Here is a 16,188-nt window from a genome sequence, read left to right as displayed (position 1 = left end):
GGAACTGCAAATTAAAAAGACAAGATCTGATATGAAATAAGTTAATATCAACTTAAATAAGTTAAACTAAGGGTCTGTTCTCTTACGTTGAAATTCAGTTCAGCTCAATTCAGCTCAGTTCAGTTCATCTCAGTTCAATTCAGCTCAGTTCAATTCAGTTCAGCTCAATTCAGTTTAGTTCAGTTCAGTTCAGTTCAGCTCAGCTCATCTCCTAATTTCCTTCTCTTATAAAATATTCATTTTAGTTCAGTTCAGTTTAGTTCAGCTCAATTCAGTTCAGTTCAGCTGAGTTCAGTCAATGAGAACAGGCCCTAAGCTAGACATACAAATGAATGATTTCTCTGAATGGGTCGATGGATGGGGTTGGCTTTATTGATTTTAGGTTGGTACTTTGGTAGGCTTATTCAATGACCTGCAGTCTAGGGTTTTAAGTTTAGCACCATGTGAACTCGCTGAATCAAAAGTTTGGTAAAAGGACGATTTATATTGTTTAGCCAATTGAAAGATAGTGACTAGAATGAATAAGTTTTTATTAATACAAATGCTTTGGTGATACTATTAATATTTGTGTTGAATTGCTTCCTCCTAATAAAAATTGCTTCCTAATGCCAAAATATTGTTAAAGTGGATAAAAGAACTACTATTAGCTAAATCAATGGACATATTTTATTTTATTGAATTAAATGTACAAATTTATCATTTATTATTTTCCATGCAGCATGGTCGCATGGATGTGAGTTGCACGACACAAAATAATTTAGTAATATCTCTAGTCGTAATGTAAGAAATATTTTGAAATGTACGGTAGTGTTTATTGTACCTTCCAAAAAGTATACTAGTATTATAAAACTCATGACAGTGCCAAAAATATTTTGTTTTTATTTTAGGTAATCAAGATTATTCAAGATTGACTATCATCTATTCTTCTAAAAAAAAAAAAAAAAAAAAAATTGACTATCATCTACAAAGGCTTTATCTTACTTGCATAAAAGTACAACTTATACAAAAATTACAAAGTACGTTCTTTCAAAAAAGAAAAAAAAAAGTACGAGGTATCTATTTATTTTTGAAAAAATAATTTCTGAAAACAATTGATAAATTTCAAATGAGAGATTTCATTTGAGAGTATTAGGGTCTGTTCTCATACGTTGAAATTCAGTTCAATTCGGCTCCTAATTTCCTTCTATTATAAAATATTCATTTCAGTTTAGTTCACTTCAGCTGAGTTCAGTCAATGAGAACAAACCCTCAATGTTTCTATGCTTTGCCCATTAGAAATTAATTAACACACACTCCATTTCCTTTTCCGATCGTTTACTTGTTTTATTTGCTTATTTGGAAAACTTTTACAATATTTGAATACATTCACGGATGGTCTTCGATCCGGGTGACCCCATTACACTCTAACATATTTCAAAACGACGTCGTGTAAACCAATAACACATCAACATTCGACATAATTTACTGTCGTCGGCAAAACACAAAATTGCAGATCCCAACCCATCAATTTCCCAAATTCCCATCCTCACCATCGCGCGCAATCTCAGTGTCGGCAACAATGGAAGACGAAATCACCAAAAATGGCGGAGGAGAGAGAAAATGGCGAAAACGAAATCACAGCAACAAACAAACAAAAGCAGACATAGCCGACACATTGCGCAAATCATGGTATAGATTACGCCTTTCAGTGCGCCACCCTTCTAGGGTTCCGACGTGGGACGCCGTCGTTTTAACGGCGGCGAGTCCTGAGCAAGCTCAGCTCTACGAATGGCAGCTTAATCGCGCTAAACGCCTTGGTCGGATTGCTGAATCTACGGTAACTCTCGCTGTTCCGGACCCTCATGGTCATCGTATCGGGTCGGGTGCTGCTACTCTCAATGCTATTCATCAGTTGGCTCTTCATTATCAGAGGATTGCTGCTAATAATGGAGATGATTCGGTAATTATGTAATTATGTTGTTTTTAGTCTTTTCGTTTTGGTACAATGTATTAATTTAATGATCCCACTTATGACGTGGTTTAGTTGGTAAGCGTAAAAGTTAAAGTGTTGCGAGTATTAAGAAACGGGTGAGTTATGTTATATTAGAAGTTAAGATGGAGTCAACTCAAAATTGAACAAGTGGAAAAGGTAGAAAAAATGGGATGGAATAGGAAGTTAAGACAGTTTTTCATTAGATGGGTTGTTTTATAAGTTATTAAGACTTTCAAGAGGTTGGAGAAGTTGCATGATAATCAGAATTTGATTTGTAATTAGTAGGAATTGCTCTATTATCGTTTGATTAGACCTGCCAACGAGACTGGAAGGTGATGTTTATACATATTACATAAAGGAATCCTTTCAAGTTGTAATTCCTTTATTTGACACTAGATCTATATCCACACAATTCTTGTTACATTTGCCATGAAAATGTTAATATGGATAAAAAAAAATTAATTTTAAAGAGAGTAAAAGTAAGGGTTTAGGTGGGTATTAAGCTACTCAAAAGTTAGCTTATTTCTTAAGAATTGAAATTTATTCATTTACAATAGATAATTAGATTCATAGTTTATCTTTTAAGTAGTAAGAAAAAGAATGTTATTTTGGGACCATTTGTTTTGTTTAAGGAAAAGAGAGATTATGAGAGAAATCATGTGGGCCAAAGGTTCATGTTTACTATGCAAGGAAACATTTTAAATTGGTATAATTTCATGAAATGGCCCGAAACAGAAAGTGGGAAGAAATATATGAAATAGAGGTACTAGATGCATAAAATGGTGTATGTATTGTATGGTATGATGTAGCTTTGATCCCTGAGTAGATGAAGCCCTTTGATTGATGCATCTAATCATCTTACTTTTAGGGACTTAGTTCAGAGCAGCAGAGTGACTAATTCTTATTTTAAGTCGAGTATGCAGATCACGTTTTTCTGTGGAGAGAATGGACAATTTGATGCTGGCTTTCTTTATAGACTTCATGGTAACTAAAGTTTGGTGGAAAAACAGCATTTTCAGACAGGAGAGATCTTAAAGGTGTACATCACCTTGATTTGTAACTTGTGTGCATGACACGGTTGATTCCAGATCTTATTAAATTAATTTTGTCACACAGATTGTAACATCAGGCGAACTTTTTCTGTTCTATAGATCTGTCCATGCACTCCATATTAATTTATCTTGTTAGGAACCACTTGTTAAATTTTTTTTTTCTTTTTTTTTTCTTCTCAGGGCATGTTGTACATAATTTGCTGCATTTTACTGAATCCTTTTATGTTAAAGAATGTTTCTCATGGACTATGTTTCCGGATTTTTTCAGTTATTATCACAGATCATTTATTGGTTTTACCTGGACTCGTCTCTTTTATGTTACTTATTGGTGCTTTTTTGCATAGGCTGTGCAAAGAGCTGATGGAAGTCTTGACTCTGCTTCTCCTGAAAGGTTTGACAATGGAGTTCCTGACCTGCTGTGCATTGATTTTTTGGCAAAAAAACATATACTATTGCTGCATGCTGGAGGTGACTCTAAAAGAGTCCCATGGGCAAATCCTATGGGGAAGGTTTTTCTGCCACTTCCATATTTAGCAGCAGATGACCCTGATGGGCCTGTACCTTTGCTTTTTGACCATATACTTGCAATTTCATCCTGTGCAAGGCAGGCTTTCAAAAATAAAGGTCATTAGTAATTCTAGCATTGAAATATTGAATCTTTGTTTTCATTTCATTTCATAACTTGACTATATTTTCTAATATATGCAGCATATTCTGTATAAGCTGGATTTTTTTTTGAAATATCAGTATCTGCTAGGGTTATTAAATTACACGTAACTCTCAAAATTTTAAGGATATTGCAGTCGGAGGTGCCCATTATGAGGGGCGAAGTGAAAGGAAAGAACAATCATGCATCCTAGGCTAGTAGGCTGTGTAGAGGACTGTATTTTGCTCTCTATTTCCTGCCAAGCTGTGCATGTCATTTCTTAGCTACTGTAACTTTAGCTTTTCTTCGTCTAATTAGTAATTAGTAGCATATAGATTAGAGCAAGTTTATGTAGCTTTGAAATCTTCATGTATTTCTAGGTTAATGATTTCTGCTGAACAATGAATTTGTTTTGTTTTTTTTTTAAAAAAAAAATTTATTTTTTAATTTTTTAATTTTAATTTTTATTTTTATTTTCAAATTTCTTATAGCCTGCGTAATGATCTGTTTAAAACCATGTCTTGATATGTAGGTGGGTTGTTCATCATGACGGGAGACGTACTTCCTTGTTTTGATGCCTCCAATATGTTTCTGCCAGAGGATGCGTCATGCATCATCACAGTTCCTATAACTCTTGACATTGCCTCTAATCATGGTGTTGTGGTGGCTTCTAAAACTGCAAATATAGATGCTATTTCTTCTGTCAGTTTAGTTGAAAATCTTCTGCAGAAACCTAGTAAGGAGGAGCTTGTTGAAAGTCAGGCTCTTCTGGATGATGGCAGAACATTGCTTGACACTGGAATTATAGCAGTAAGAGGTAAAGCATGGGTTGAGCTTGTCAACCTTGCATGCTCTGGCCAATCATTGATTCTGCAGCTTCTAGATAGTAAAAAAGAGGTAAGCTTTCATTCAATTATAAGCACGTCTTTTTTTTATCTTCTAGGCTCTCATGGTTACTTGTAACATATCTTGTGATCTGAAGTCAGTAAAAGTATTGAATAAAAAATAACTTTCTAGCAGTGAGGGCTGTATATTTTGTTTCCATGGGGTTGAATCGGTTGATCATCTTCCTTATGCTGTACATTCCTTGATTTTTCATGTTCTCATTTATTATGTTATCCAAATTAGCAAATGTGAAATTGTATGCTACTGAATTCCTAACCAAATTACCAGAAGCTGTTGTATGGACATGTAATTTATTAGCAGCATATATATTTGATATTGGTCAATAAATTCCTAATAGCTTACAGTTGATTTATTGAAGTTTTTTTAAAAGCATTTCAGTTTAATCAATTTCTTGGGTAGTGAATTCTGTGGACGTGTCTTCTATAAGGTGCGAGTTGCCTGTTACTCTTAGTAAACGCGAATTGCCTGTCAGTTGAAAATATGCTCCTTTTTTGCCTTTCTTTGAACATCAAGTTTACGAATTGCTGTTGTATGTGCTTGTTCCAAGGTCTTTGAAGCATATTCTGACATCTTTCTTTCTAAGGGCTCTTAAGAAGGCCTGTGGGAATCTCTCGAAGTTACTGTCTAAGTTTTTTCCATTTGTGAAAGGAGGTTTCGTTCATCTTGCAACATTCAACTTTGATTCTTATTTGCTTCTCCTCTTCCCTTTGGGGTGGTGTTTTTTTTTTTTCTAAAAATAATTCCTTCTAGTATCTCCAATTTGTTTAAGATGAAATTAGTTGGAGATTTTCTTATCAGAATGCTTGTTTGGTTGAGATAGTTGACTTTGTTGAGTTGTTGCTTTATTTTCTCGTAATAAACACAGCAGTCTTAATTCATGTTGTATATCTGCAGATGAGCTTGTATGAAGATTTAGTTGCAGCTTGGGTGCCTACAAAACATGAATGGTTAAGGAAGCGACCATTGGGGGAGGAACTTGTCAATAAATTGGGAAAGCAACAAATGTTCAGCTACTGTGCTCGTATGTCAAAATTATCTAAAACATGAAGACTAGTGGTCATATATTCATGTTATCAGTTACGTGTTTGCTTATGCTGCATTGACTCATATTTTTGTATTTCACTTTTCGACTAATTCATCTAGTTCTGAAGTCTATTTGGCTTCATTCATGTCTTTAAAGCTTACACTTTTACCAGGGGATACATAGATTAATGAAACACACCTTCAGTGAACATATAAAGAAATATGAATTCTCAGTCTAGTCGTCAATTCTTTCTTTCTTTTTTTTTTTTTTTTTTTTTTTTTTTTTGGTTTACTCACCCATTGATGATGCATGACTCCTTACTGTTGTTGGAGTTGCAAAAAAAAGGGGAAAGAGCAGGGAGGAAGGGAGACACATCATTCCTCTTATTGGCCCTTGTCTCTGAATGATTTAATCCTTGCATCTCATGAATCATGAATGCTTCATGCAATTTAATATTCTGATTAATTTTTATTGCAGATGAATTACTCTTTTTGCATTTTGGAACATCAAGTGAAGTATTGGATCATCTTAGTGGTGCTGACTCTGGACTTGTAGGACGTAGACATCTTTGCTCAATACCAGCAACCACTACATCTGACATTGCAGCCTCAGCTATTATTCTATCCAGTGAAATTGCACCAGGAGTCTCAGTTGGTGAAGATACTCTCATTTATGATTCTTCAATTTCTGGTGGAATACAAATTGGCTCCCTGTCTGTTGTTGTTGGTATAAACATTCCTGGGGGTGTGCAAGATCAAGTTAGATTTATGCTTCCAGGTCGCCACTGCATTTGGGAGGTACCATTGTCTGGCTGTAATGATCGGGTTATTGTGTACTGTGGTCTTCATGATAACCCAAAGACTTCGATGTCTAAGGATGGAACATTTTGTGGGAGACCGTGGAAGAAAGTGTTGCGTGATTTACACATTCAGGAAACTGATCTCTGGAGTTATACAAGTGACAGTGAAAAATGTTTATGGAATGCAAAAATATTTCCAATCCTCCCTTACTTTGAAATGCTTCAATTAGCGTCATGGTTAATGGGATTGTGTGACCAGAAAAATCAATCCTTGCTTATTTTATGGAGAAATTCTCCTCGCATGAGTTTGGAAGCATTGCATAGATCCATTGACTTTCAAAAAATGTGCTTGGGTTCCAGTACTCATCAAGCTGATCTAGCTGCGGGTATAGCAAGGGCATGCATTAGCTATGGATTGTTAGGACGAAACTTATTTCAACTGTGTGAAGAGATACTGCAAATAGAAAAGTCAGGAGCTGAAATCTGCAAGGACTTCTTGGCAATGTGTCCCAGCCTCCAGGTGCAGAACTCAAATATAGTTCCTAAAAGTCGTGCATACCAGGTGAAAGCTGACCTTCTCCGGGCCTGTAGAGATGAGATGCTGGCAAATGATCTGGAAAGCAAAGTTTGGGCTGCAGTTGCAGACGAAACTGCATCAGCTGTTAGATATGGTTTTAAAGGTAAACTTGATTTGAGGATTGATTACCATTATTCTGGGTAATCTGATGTGCTTTATCTATTTTGCGAATTTCTATTTGTCTACAGAGAATCTTCTGGATGCATCTCATGGCATACCCGCGCTAATACACCAAGGCAACAAACTTGACATTGGTGCAGAGGAGCAAAACTTGCTCCGGAGTGTGAAGGTTGAATTACCTGTACGTGTAGATTTTGTTGGGGGTTGGAGTGATACTCCACCATGGAGTTTGGAGCGTGCTGGTTGTGTTCTTAACATGGCTATCTGTCTGGAAGGTTCTCTCCCAATTGGCACGACCATAAAAACAACTAGGACAGCTGGTGTATTAATTAGTGATGATGCTTCAAATGAGCTATTTGTCCAAGATCCTACCTCCATTGTCCCTCCATTTGATAGTGATGATCCATTTAGGCTTGTCAAGTGTGCATTGCTTGTTACTGGTGTCATTCATGACAAGAACTTTCAATCTATGGGCTTGGAGATCAAAACCTGGGCCAATGTTCCACGTGGTAGTGGCCTAGGGACGTCAAGCATTCTTGCAGCTGCTGTAGTGAAGGGACTTCTTCAAATAATTGAAGGGGACGATGAGGAAGACAATGTTGCTAGGCTAGTATTGGTACTAGAGCAGCTTATGGGAACAGGGGGAGGCTGGCAGGATCAGATTGGTGGGTTATATCCTGGTATTAAATTTACAACTAGCTTCCCTGGAATTCCTTTGCGGCTTCAAGTCATTCCTCTTTCGGCATCCCCTGAATTGATGTTACAATTGCATCGGAGATTGCTTGTGGTATTTACTGGTCAAGTAAGTAGTTATGTAGTTTTGTTTCTTGTCTACTGTTCCATCTGTCTAAAATGAAGACCACAACTGTTATTAATAAGAGGCTTGGACACAGAGTCACAGACCCCATTGTAATGCCACCACAACAACAATCCCTTCAACTAGTATTTCATTCTTGTTACTGAAAAGATCTTTCATTGGTGCAAAACTGCCTTTTATATATTACAAATGTATTTAATTTAATTTCTTCTACTTCTTCATGGAGAATTCTAGTTTGAGACATATAGGTGTTATGATATTATTAATTCTGTTAAGAAAGCTGTCATACTGTGCTGTGATTTTTTACATTCATTTGGGAAATTGCCTTTGTTGTGGGCGTGGGTGTTTTTGGCTTGGTTATGTGGATGCCTAAAACTCTTAAATGCAAACCAGTTTTTCATTTTGTCGTTTTCCCTACTTCGTAATCATGATTTTTGACTAGTAGTTTAACACACTGCAGGTCCGACTTGCACGCAAAGTATTGCAGAATGTGGTGACTCGCTACCTAAGACGAGATAATCTGCTTGTATCCAGCATCAAGCGTCTTGCTGAACTGGCAAAAATAGGGAGGGAAGCTCTCATGAACGGAGATATAGATGAGTTGGGTGATATCATGATGGAGGCGTGGAGGCTGCATCAAGAACTGGATCCATTTTGTAGTAATGAATCTGTTGATCGATTTTTCGAATTCGCCGAACCTTATTGTTGCGGCTACAAGCTTGTGGGTGCGGGTGGTGGGGGTTTTGCGTTATTGCTCGCTAAGGATGTGGATTGTGCTGACGAGCTTAGACATCTTTTGTCACAGACCTCAGATTTTGACGTGAAAGTCTACGATTGGAATATCTTTTCCGAGTTCTAATGTACAAGTCTTTTTTGGTCTTTCCACCAATTATTTGCATCACTTCACCCGTTATATTCTTTCCCCCGATGATGAGTTTTACTGCCCTTAATTATTGGCATGTATGTTATAGTATTGTGCACAGAAGATACAAAAGATTGTTAGGTTTGCTGAGCAGGTTGATGTATTCATTTGATATAGTTAGTATGTCAGTATGTGTACCTAATGCTCTGCTGTTGCGCTGAGCAGATTGATGTACTTATTTGATACATTTAGTATGTCAGTATATGTATGTACCTAATGCTCTTCTCTTATATATTATTGTCTATACTAATAATGACAATTATATGAGAATTATGACCGATTTGGATTCTACCGTTCTAGGCAACTTTCATCTCGAGAAACATGTCAGAATAATTCTACAATGTGTATGTTATATGTTGGCGTGTGTTGGCTCAAGTGGTAAGCAACTAGATATCGCCTAAGGAAGGTCTCGGGTTCAAGCCTCTCCCACCATAAGCCAGGTGTGCTACCCGAGTCGGATCCGGATGGTGAACCAGGTGAACAACCTTAAAATGTTTGCGTGTGTTGTTTATGATGCACTGGCGCATTTTGGCTTAGGATGCCAAATAATCAAATCTAAATGGTACAAAAGCTGCATTGTAAATGGGAATCTAATTGCTTGCGTTTCACTTATAGAATCATCAGAGTAATCATGCCCTAAAACGAAGAAACACATCCATTGATTATATCAAATGGCATAAAAGCTAAAATCCAACCCCACATTAAACAGGTCAAAATCTCAAAGGCTAGACCAAAAAGCAAATCACCCATCATCATCATTATCATCCCACCATTTCATTTTCCGCTTCTTTTGCTGGGTTTTTCTGATTAAGACCTACTCACATTTTAATAAAAAAATTAAAATTATGAACGACAAATGATTTGATTTGTAGTTGGTGGGTGTTTGCTTAACTAATTCGGTTTTCATTGGAGATTATCAACACCCACATTTTTATAATAATCCATTCTTCTAATTTTTGACGAAATTCCATTGACTTAGGGACTTGAGGGTTAGCAGAAGAAGTAGAGAGAGAAAGAGAGGAGAGAGAAAATGGGGTTGCTGAGTCACAAGGTGGAGAGGGAAGAGATCAAATCAGGGGATCACATTTACACTTGGAGAGCTGTCTTCACTTACTCTCACCATGGTACTCTTCTCTTACTTTTTTTATTCTATTTTCATACTAATTTCAATGTTATAATTTGGTTAATTTATTGTTTAATAATAGTAATAAGTTTGGGTTAATACAATGTTTTGGACTATCCGCCTTTTATTTTTGCATTTTTCTATTTTTTTTTTTGTTTATTAAGGCTGGTGGAATTAGAATTATTTGCAATCTGATTTGGGAGAATTTTGTATGTTGATTGCTATAGTTTGATTTTGAAATGGGGTTTAACCAATTTGCCTTACTTGTAAGAAAGTTTGATTCTTTCATGGAGGTATGCAATTTTTTGGAAGAAAAGAATCAGGTAACTGTTTGTTGCATGTTCTCCAAACTAGAATACAATCCTTTTCATTCATGGCTGAGAGATTATGTTAGGGGATGTATTGCCCATCTCAAGTATGATTATTGTTGTATAGAAGATTTGGGAGGTGAAAAACCGAAAGTGGAGATTGATCAAGCTAGGAAATTGTGAGTGGGTTTAGTGGCCTGTTGATTTAGAGATTGTGATTTGGGGGTTGTTTATTAGTATTTTGAAAGTTGAAGCTAGTTGGAAAGCTAATTGTATTGGATAAATTGATATAAATCAAAATTATTGTGGAAACGCGTTCTATCTTTTCAGGCTTGGGGCCATGTAGGACACTGCGAAACATTCTTGTTGTTATGTTAATGATAATGTCTAATGAGGACAATAGAAGGATAGTGTGCTTGTCATGCTTGACTCGATTGTTGGAGTTTTGGGACAATGCAGAAGCTGAATCAGACATGACTCACTCCTTGGTTGAGTAGAGATTATCCTGATATGTTCCTGGTATGAAATGCAGGAAATCAGTAGTGCAAAGTGCATTACCAAAAGATTGTGTGATTAAATCGTTTTTGTTATGACATTATCACATAATCAACTTTAGACTGTTGGTTTATTCTATTAGCATTATTGCCCCATAGGATATATGTATGTAGGTGGAATGACTGAACACCTGTCTCTCACCTGGTCACTATCGATTGTGCGTTAATGTGGGATTAGTCTCAAAATGCAATTGTAATGATCTGATTTTGATAATTATCTGTTCATATGGATAGATAACCTGTTTTTCCCTTGGGGATAGTGTTTTTTATTTTAATAAATTAAAATGAAGTATATCTTTATGAGAAGCCATCTAAAACTCTCTTTGTTCTCTAATTCCTCCTGTTCTTCAAGTTGGATTAAATTCAGAAGGCAATTAATATATATATGAGATTCCGGTCACCTAGAATTTGTTATATACACCCGGGTGTATCGTACATCCGGGGTCATTTGCTCACTTAATCAACAAATAAGCAAATAATATTTTTACTTGTTTATTGATTGAATGAGGAAATGACCTCGGGTGCACGGTACACCCGGGTGTGCATAATATGCTCTCCCAGTTATCCCCTGCGTGAAGTTGGCATGCAGCCAGCTCTGTTGGACATGGTTTTGAGAGTATACTTCACTGTTATGGACTATGGATAAATGGCATGCTTTAAGTTTTCCATGGCAGTTTTTATGATCTTTAAAACATGCGTACCTTTACTGTTTCTATGCACTGAATTAAGGTTATAACTCTATTAAGTGGCTAAACATTGACTGGTCCCCACTTGTTTAAATTGAAACAAAGCACAATGTTCTGACTACAATTTGTTATCTGATGTTGAAGGCATATTTGTCGGTGGAAGCAAAGTTGTTCATTTTACTCCTGACCGTCGAAATCAGAATGCAGAGGCTTCTGACAATTCTGATCTTGTGAAGGAGACTTCATGTCCTACTTTCCCTGATTGTGGATTCAGGCAACCAAAAAGTGGAGTTGTCCTCACCTGTTTAGACTGTTTTCTTGGCAATGGATCACCCTACTTATTTGAATATGGAGTAACCCCGTCTGCCTTTATTGCCAAAGTAAGGGGTGGGACATGCACCACTGCCCAACCTGATCCACCTGAATATGTCATCCACCGGGCAATGTATCTTCTTCAAAATGGGTTTGGGAACTATAATGTGTTCGAGAACAACTGTGAGGACTTTGCATTATACTGTAAAACTGGTCTATTGTTAATTGATAAAGTAGGGGTTGGAAGAAGTGGTCAAGCTTCTTCTGTCATTGGGGCCCCACTGGCTGCTCTACTTTCTTCTCCTCTCAAGTTGTTGATGCCAAGTCCTGTGGGTGTAGCTACTGTGACAGCCGGGATGTACTGTATGAGCCGTTATGCTACAGATATTGGGGTCCGTACTGATGTGATTAAGGTAGCGGTAGAGGACCTTGCTGTTAACCTCGGTTGGAATGAGGCCGAGGAAGAAGAAATTCCTGATGAAGGATCTTCAACTGCACTGATTACTCTGTGACATACATGACTTATCTAAGTCAAGCGTTGAGCCAAGTACATATATCTTCTCATTAGAATTCACAAGTCTCATATGGTGATATGGGTGTCTGTCATGAATAATTCTATTTTTTGTCACGTTGATATTTATCGTCTGTTTGAAGCCTTGTAAGTTGTAACTTCTGTGAATTCCAAATCAATGAAATCATGGAAGTTTATGCTCAAGTGTGAAATAATTATTTGTAGATTTTTCAGGTATGGATGATGGTAGATAATTGTTAGGAGATACAGTATTTTCGTGTTTGAGAAATTATACACATAACCATGAATTAGGGATTTTCTCAGCCTAAATATCTTGGAAGGTAACCTTATTATGTGATATTCAGTTCAAACCATGAGCTGCATGCATGCAAACAAGAAAAGCTCTAGAATGATCTATATCTGTATGTATTCTGGTAGATGATGGTAGCATGTTGAAGATTTCAGACATACAAGATGTCGAAATTATAGATCGGGAATGTCTGGTGGCACTGAACACAGTATATTACGACCAGATGATCTGTACATGAAGTAAGCAAATCAAATGTTCTTGGTCAATGACTGTCAAAAGTTTAGACCTCTTCAATGGCCTTCATTATTTCTTGGCCTTGGGTATTTGTTTTCTTATTCTGATTCGGAATCTCTTGTAATTTCTTTTCTTTCTGGATCTTGAATTCTGCCATGTTTGCTAAATTATCAACTTCTTTGACAACTTCTTCAATTCTGGCTACAATTTCGATCAGCAAAGTCACTAGCATACCTAATGGCAACACCTCCAACATAGTTGCTTGGTTTGGGGTCTCTAGCTTCTCACCATTATTGTCAGTAGAGTTTTCAGCTGTTGTCAATGAAAGAACAACATCACAAGGAAGGGATTTAAGATCATTTTGGAATTCCTCTACTCCAAAGATCATTCTGTCAACTAAGAAATCGATACTGGATGATCTTTTCCTTGTCTTGATTGTTGTGGCTAAATCTTTCAGCACCTCTGAACAGAACAGGCTTAACTTTGTGCATCTCTCTGTGATATATTGCTTCAACAACTCAGGTGCCTGTATTTATCATAAAGCAAGTTTTATTTACCGTGACAAAGTTCTGTTTTCTGTATGATCTGAAAGCATAGTGCAAAAATTTATTTATTTATTTTTTTATCTGTGCATATGTTTGTGCTTATGCAGCAAAAATCCATAGTGGATCCGCCACTGCGCAATTGTTTACCTGCATTTCAGAGTCGATGCAACTGTTTAGATTATCAATGCAATAAGCACAGCTGCGTGCTGCTGCACCAATTTTTTGGTACTGCTTCCATGGATAACCAAAGTAGAAACGTCCATGTGCTGGCTCCCATATTGCAAAATTCACCTGATTCAGGATCATAACTAGTTAGTTTTAAGTTAACATCTTCGATTTTGGGTTGTCCTGTGACTGTGATTGCTAAGCAGCTACATATATGGATGTTTAAATTCTGTCATTTGCTTACCATAGAATCCTCAGATGCCTTTGAGTTCAGCACACACTTGTATCCCTGCAGCTTTTTGGTCACATCATCCTTAGGGATCTTTGCAGTTTCGTCATTGCTGAAGTACTCGGCTATATAACCTGAGTGTGAAAATTATGTAAGACATATGGCTTAGTTCTCGTTACATGCGAATTTTAATATTTACTTTAAAGCATTAATCATTTTGTGTGTGGTGTATACCTTCTAAGGAATTGGCAAGTTTTTCAAGGTTGCTAATAGTTTGATTGTGAAGCTGGTCGCCTGCCCAAACAGGCCATAGCAGCATACTTATGAGGATGCAGAGGGAGACTCCAATTGCAATTGTGCTTACCCTTTGGTGAGCCATCATGATCAAATCTTCCACGCGATAGCCTGAGATTGAGACTAGGCTGAAGGTGAGGATGAATATCATGGCACCATAATCAAATCGAGCCTTCACCGTGGGAATGAAACGAGTAAAGGTGGCAGTTGAAGCTGCATACATGAAGCAAGGCTCATCATAAATACAAGCTAAGTCTTAAATTTATTATCTTCCACTTCTCAATAACTAATTCATACAAATTACATCGTACTGATTTATTTACTGTCTTCTTTCTAGTCTAGCCTGATTAATGTTAGAGTTGAGTGCATTTAAAACTTTTATTAGACCTTGTTTACAGCAGTATCAATAATAATAATACGAAATTTTATACAACCGGTGGTGGGTTTAGTTATTTTAGCTAAGGACCCTAGTGACCATAACTCCACTCTCAAGGATCGCATGAATATGACAGTATTCAAACTTGTGACAATCTGAACGTCGCAAAATAGGAGTTCTATTGAGATCGAGTATTGACTTATTTAACTACACTAAGCAACCACCAATTTCTATTATACACCCGGTGGTGCAATTGTATTACATGCATGGTACAACCATGCATTGATTTGTACTACAAAAATACATTAAAATTCATATGATTTTCACAAGTATTGAAGTTGTAATGAAGTAGCTTAATATACTATTATTGAAATAATCAGCTTACCAAAAATAAACACAGAAGCTCCAAGGAAAATAGGCTGATATTGTTTATCACATTGATTTGCAATCCAATGGATCCCAACTCCTAATGATCCAGCAACAACAGTAGCAACAGTTCTGTTGACGCTTTTGTATATAGTTGATCCTGTCATTTACACATTCATGAAATTCAGGTTAGTATCATAGCTTAGTACATAATACATATACACATACAATATACATACGCGTATATGAAATACTTGCAAAATTAGAGGGAATAAATTTGGGCCTTAAAACTTACCTACAGTATATTCACAAACCACAACCACAGTCATAATGGCCCACATTGCATTTTTACCAACACCATCATATAAAGGCCTCATATAATACAGAAGAGACACAACAGAAAGTGCAAGTCCCACTTTCAGACAATGAACAAACTTCTTAGGATCAGCAACACCTATATTCCATGAATTCACCAAAAACTTCCATGTCTTCATAACAATCATACTATGTAACTTCTGCCATATCCTTGCTGCTATCCCTCTTTCCGGCTCTATAACCTTCGTCGTCCCATTAGACACGTTAATCTTCCATTCCAACCTTCCACCAGACACCATTATTGTAGCTAACAAGTAAGTATACACAACTTTGATTCAAGTAGTTTACGAAATTTCGTAGGCCTTGTGTTAGCTTGTCTACTACTTATCATATAAGTATGTTCTGTCGTACGACTAAGAGCAGGTTTAGTAAAGAGCTCTCAACTCTTTTTGGCAAAATGTAATGATAATGTGAGTGAGTTGCTATGAGTTTGGAGATAGTCTAACTTCCTTTTATATTAAGAGGAAGCATGACCTAAATTATTTCAAGTGTTTTTAACTCATATTCCACTATCATTTCTATTATCCAAAGAAATACAAATTTTAGGTCCTTGAAATTGTCCTTTATGATAAGTGGAGATGAATATTGGAGTCTGACGGATGATCATGTTGACATCATGGGAATTGACACCACCTTATCATTGATAATCCTTCTAAATTGGAATTGTTTATGCCTGATTATACATTTCTTGTCATGTTATTTATATACTCCGTAATTAATACTTCTTCCGTTTTCTTTTACTTGTAATACAAGCTCATAACACGTCGTACTCTAGGAAGATATTAGATAATATAATAGAAAAATTAATCAAAATAATTTATACTAGCTCACGCTATGGTCTCTATTTAACTTTTTCTAGCTTATTCCGGATGTTAATAAAAAATACTCTCTCCGTTCTTTTATTAGAAGCTAAGCCTATTTCTAATATTTATAACCGCATAATAAAGAAAAATAAGCTTATAATT

The 16,188-nt window shown here is 36.4% G+C and overlaps 3 protein-coding genes across 5 annotated transcripts; 2 read left to right on the top strand and 1 right to left on the bottom strand.

Moving 5' to 3' along the window:
- The first annotated feature begins 1,466 nt into the window (after nucleotides 1-1,466).
- On the top strand, nucleotides 1,467-9,115 carry LOC145639680 (bifunctional fucokinase/GDP-fucose pyrophosphorylase-like). 2 transcript variants are annotated; one of them, XM_081690989.1, is made up of 7 exons: nucleotides 1,467-1,939; nucleotides 3,369-3,648; nucleotides 4,203-4,567; nucleotides 5,471-5,597; nucleotides 6,078-7,079; nucleotides 7,165-7,898; nucleotides 8,374-9,115. In XM_081690989.1, exons 1-7 carry the CDS (start codon nucleotides 1,559-1,561, stop codon nucleotides 8,770-8,772), a joined length of 3,288 nt encoding a protein of 1,095 aa, XP_081547115.1. In that variant the 5' UTR covers nucleotides 1,467-1,558; the 3' UTR covers nucleotides 8,773-9,115. The 2 variants fall into 2 exon arrangements, with proteins under 2 accessions (XP_081547115.1, XP_081547116.1); XM_081690990.1 differs by lacking the exon at nucleotides 1,467-1,939 and having other exon boundaries at nucleotides 2,759-3,415.
- Nucleotides 9,116-9,549: 434 nt separating this feature from the next.
- Nucleotides 9,550-12,646, top strand: LOC145638630 (protein LEAD-SENSITIVE 1-like). 2 transcript variants are annotated; one of them, XM_081689619.1, is made up of 3 exons: nucleotides 9,558-9,710; nucleotides 9,815-9,959; nucleotides 11,651-12,646. In XM_081689619.1, exons 2-3 carry the CDS (start codon nucleotides 9,866-9,868, stop codon nucleotides 12,328-12,330), a joined length of 774 nt encoding a protein of 257 aa, XP_081545745.1. In that variant the 5' UTR covers nucleotides 9,558-9,710; nucleotides 9,815-9,865; the 3' UTR covers nucleotides 12,331-12,646. The 2 variants fall into 2 exon arrangements, with proteins under 2 accessions (XP_081545744.1, XP_081545745.1); XM_081689618.1 differs by having other exon boundaries at nucleotides 9,550-9,959.
- A 273-nt stretch (nucleotides 12,647-12,919) lies between these two features.
- Nucleotides 12,920-15,466, bottom strand: LOC145638629 (aluminum-activated malate transporter 10-like). The gene is made up of 6 exons (XM_081689617.1): nucleotides 15,144-15,466; nucleotides 14,868-15,008; nucleotides 14,047-14,319; nucleotides 13,828-13,946; nucleotides 13,566-13,709; nucleotides 12,920-13,399 (listed from the first exon to the last, which is right to left on the bottom strand). Exons 1-6 carry the CDS (start codon nucleotides 15,460-15,462, stop codon nucleotides 12,920-12,922), a joined length of 1,476 nt encoding a protein of 491 aa, XP_081545743.1. The 5' UTR covers nucleotides 15,463-15,466.
- Nucleotides 15,467-16,188: the final 722 nt, after the last annotated feature.

The sequence above is a fragment of the Chenopodium album genome, chromosome 7 (assembly GCF_948465745.1).
Source record: "Chenopodium album chromosome 7, dcCheAlbu1.1, whole genome shotgun sequence".
NCBI lineage: Eukaryota > Viridiplantae > Streptophyta > Magnoliopsida > Caryophyllales > Amaranthaceae > Chenopodium > Chenopodium album.
This window is presented reverse-complemented; position numbering and strand designations above follow the sequence as displayed.

Excerpts from the sequence above, each read along its gene's own strand:
- LOC145638629 (XM_081689617.1), bottom strand. The coding sequence starts at position 15,462 with ATGGTGTCTGGTGGAAGGTTGGAATGGAAGATTAACGTGTCTAATGGG. Across the intron at positions 15,009-15,143 it reads GGTTTGTGAATATACTGTAG|GATCAACTATATACAAAAGC; the intron begins GTAAGTTTTAAG and ends TGTAAATGACAG. Across the intron at positions 13,710-13,827 it reads AGGCATCTGAGGATTCTATG|GTGAATTTTGCAATATGGGA; the intron begins GTAAGCAAATGA and ends ATCCTGAATCAG.
- LOC145638630 (XM_081689618.1), top strand. The coding sequence starts at position 9,866 with ATGGGGTTGCTGAGTCACAAGGTGGAGAGGGAAGAGATCAAATCAGGG. Across the intron at positions 9,960-11,650 it reads CTTCACTTACTCTCACCATG|GCATATTTGTCGGTGGAAGC; the intron begins GTACTCTTCTCT and ends CTGATGTTGAAG.
- LOC145639680 (XM_081690989.1), top strand. The coding sequence starts at position 1,559 with ATGGAAGACGAAATCACCAAAAATGGCGGAGGAGAGAGAAAATGGCGA. Across the intron at positions 3,649-4,202 it reads GCAGGCTTTCAAAAATAAAG|GTGGGTTGTTCATCATGACG; the intron begins GTCATTAGTAAT and ends CTTGATATGTAG. Across the intron at positions 5,598-6,077 it reads AATGTTCAGCTACTGTGCTC|ATGAATTACTCTTTTTGCAT; the intron begins GTATGTCAAAAT and ends TTTTTATTGCAG.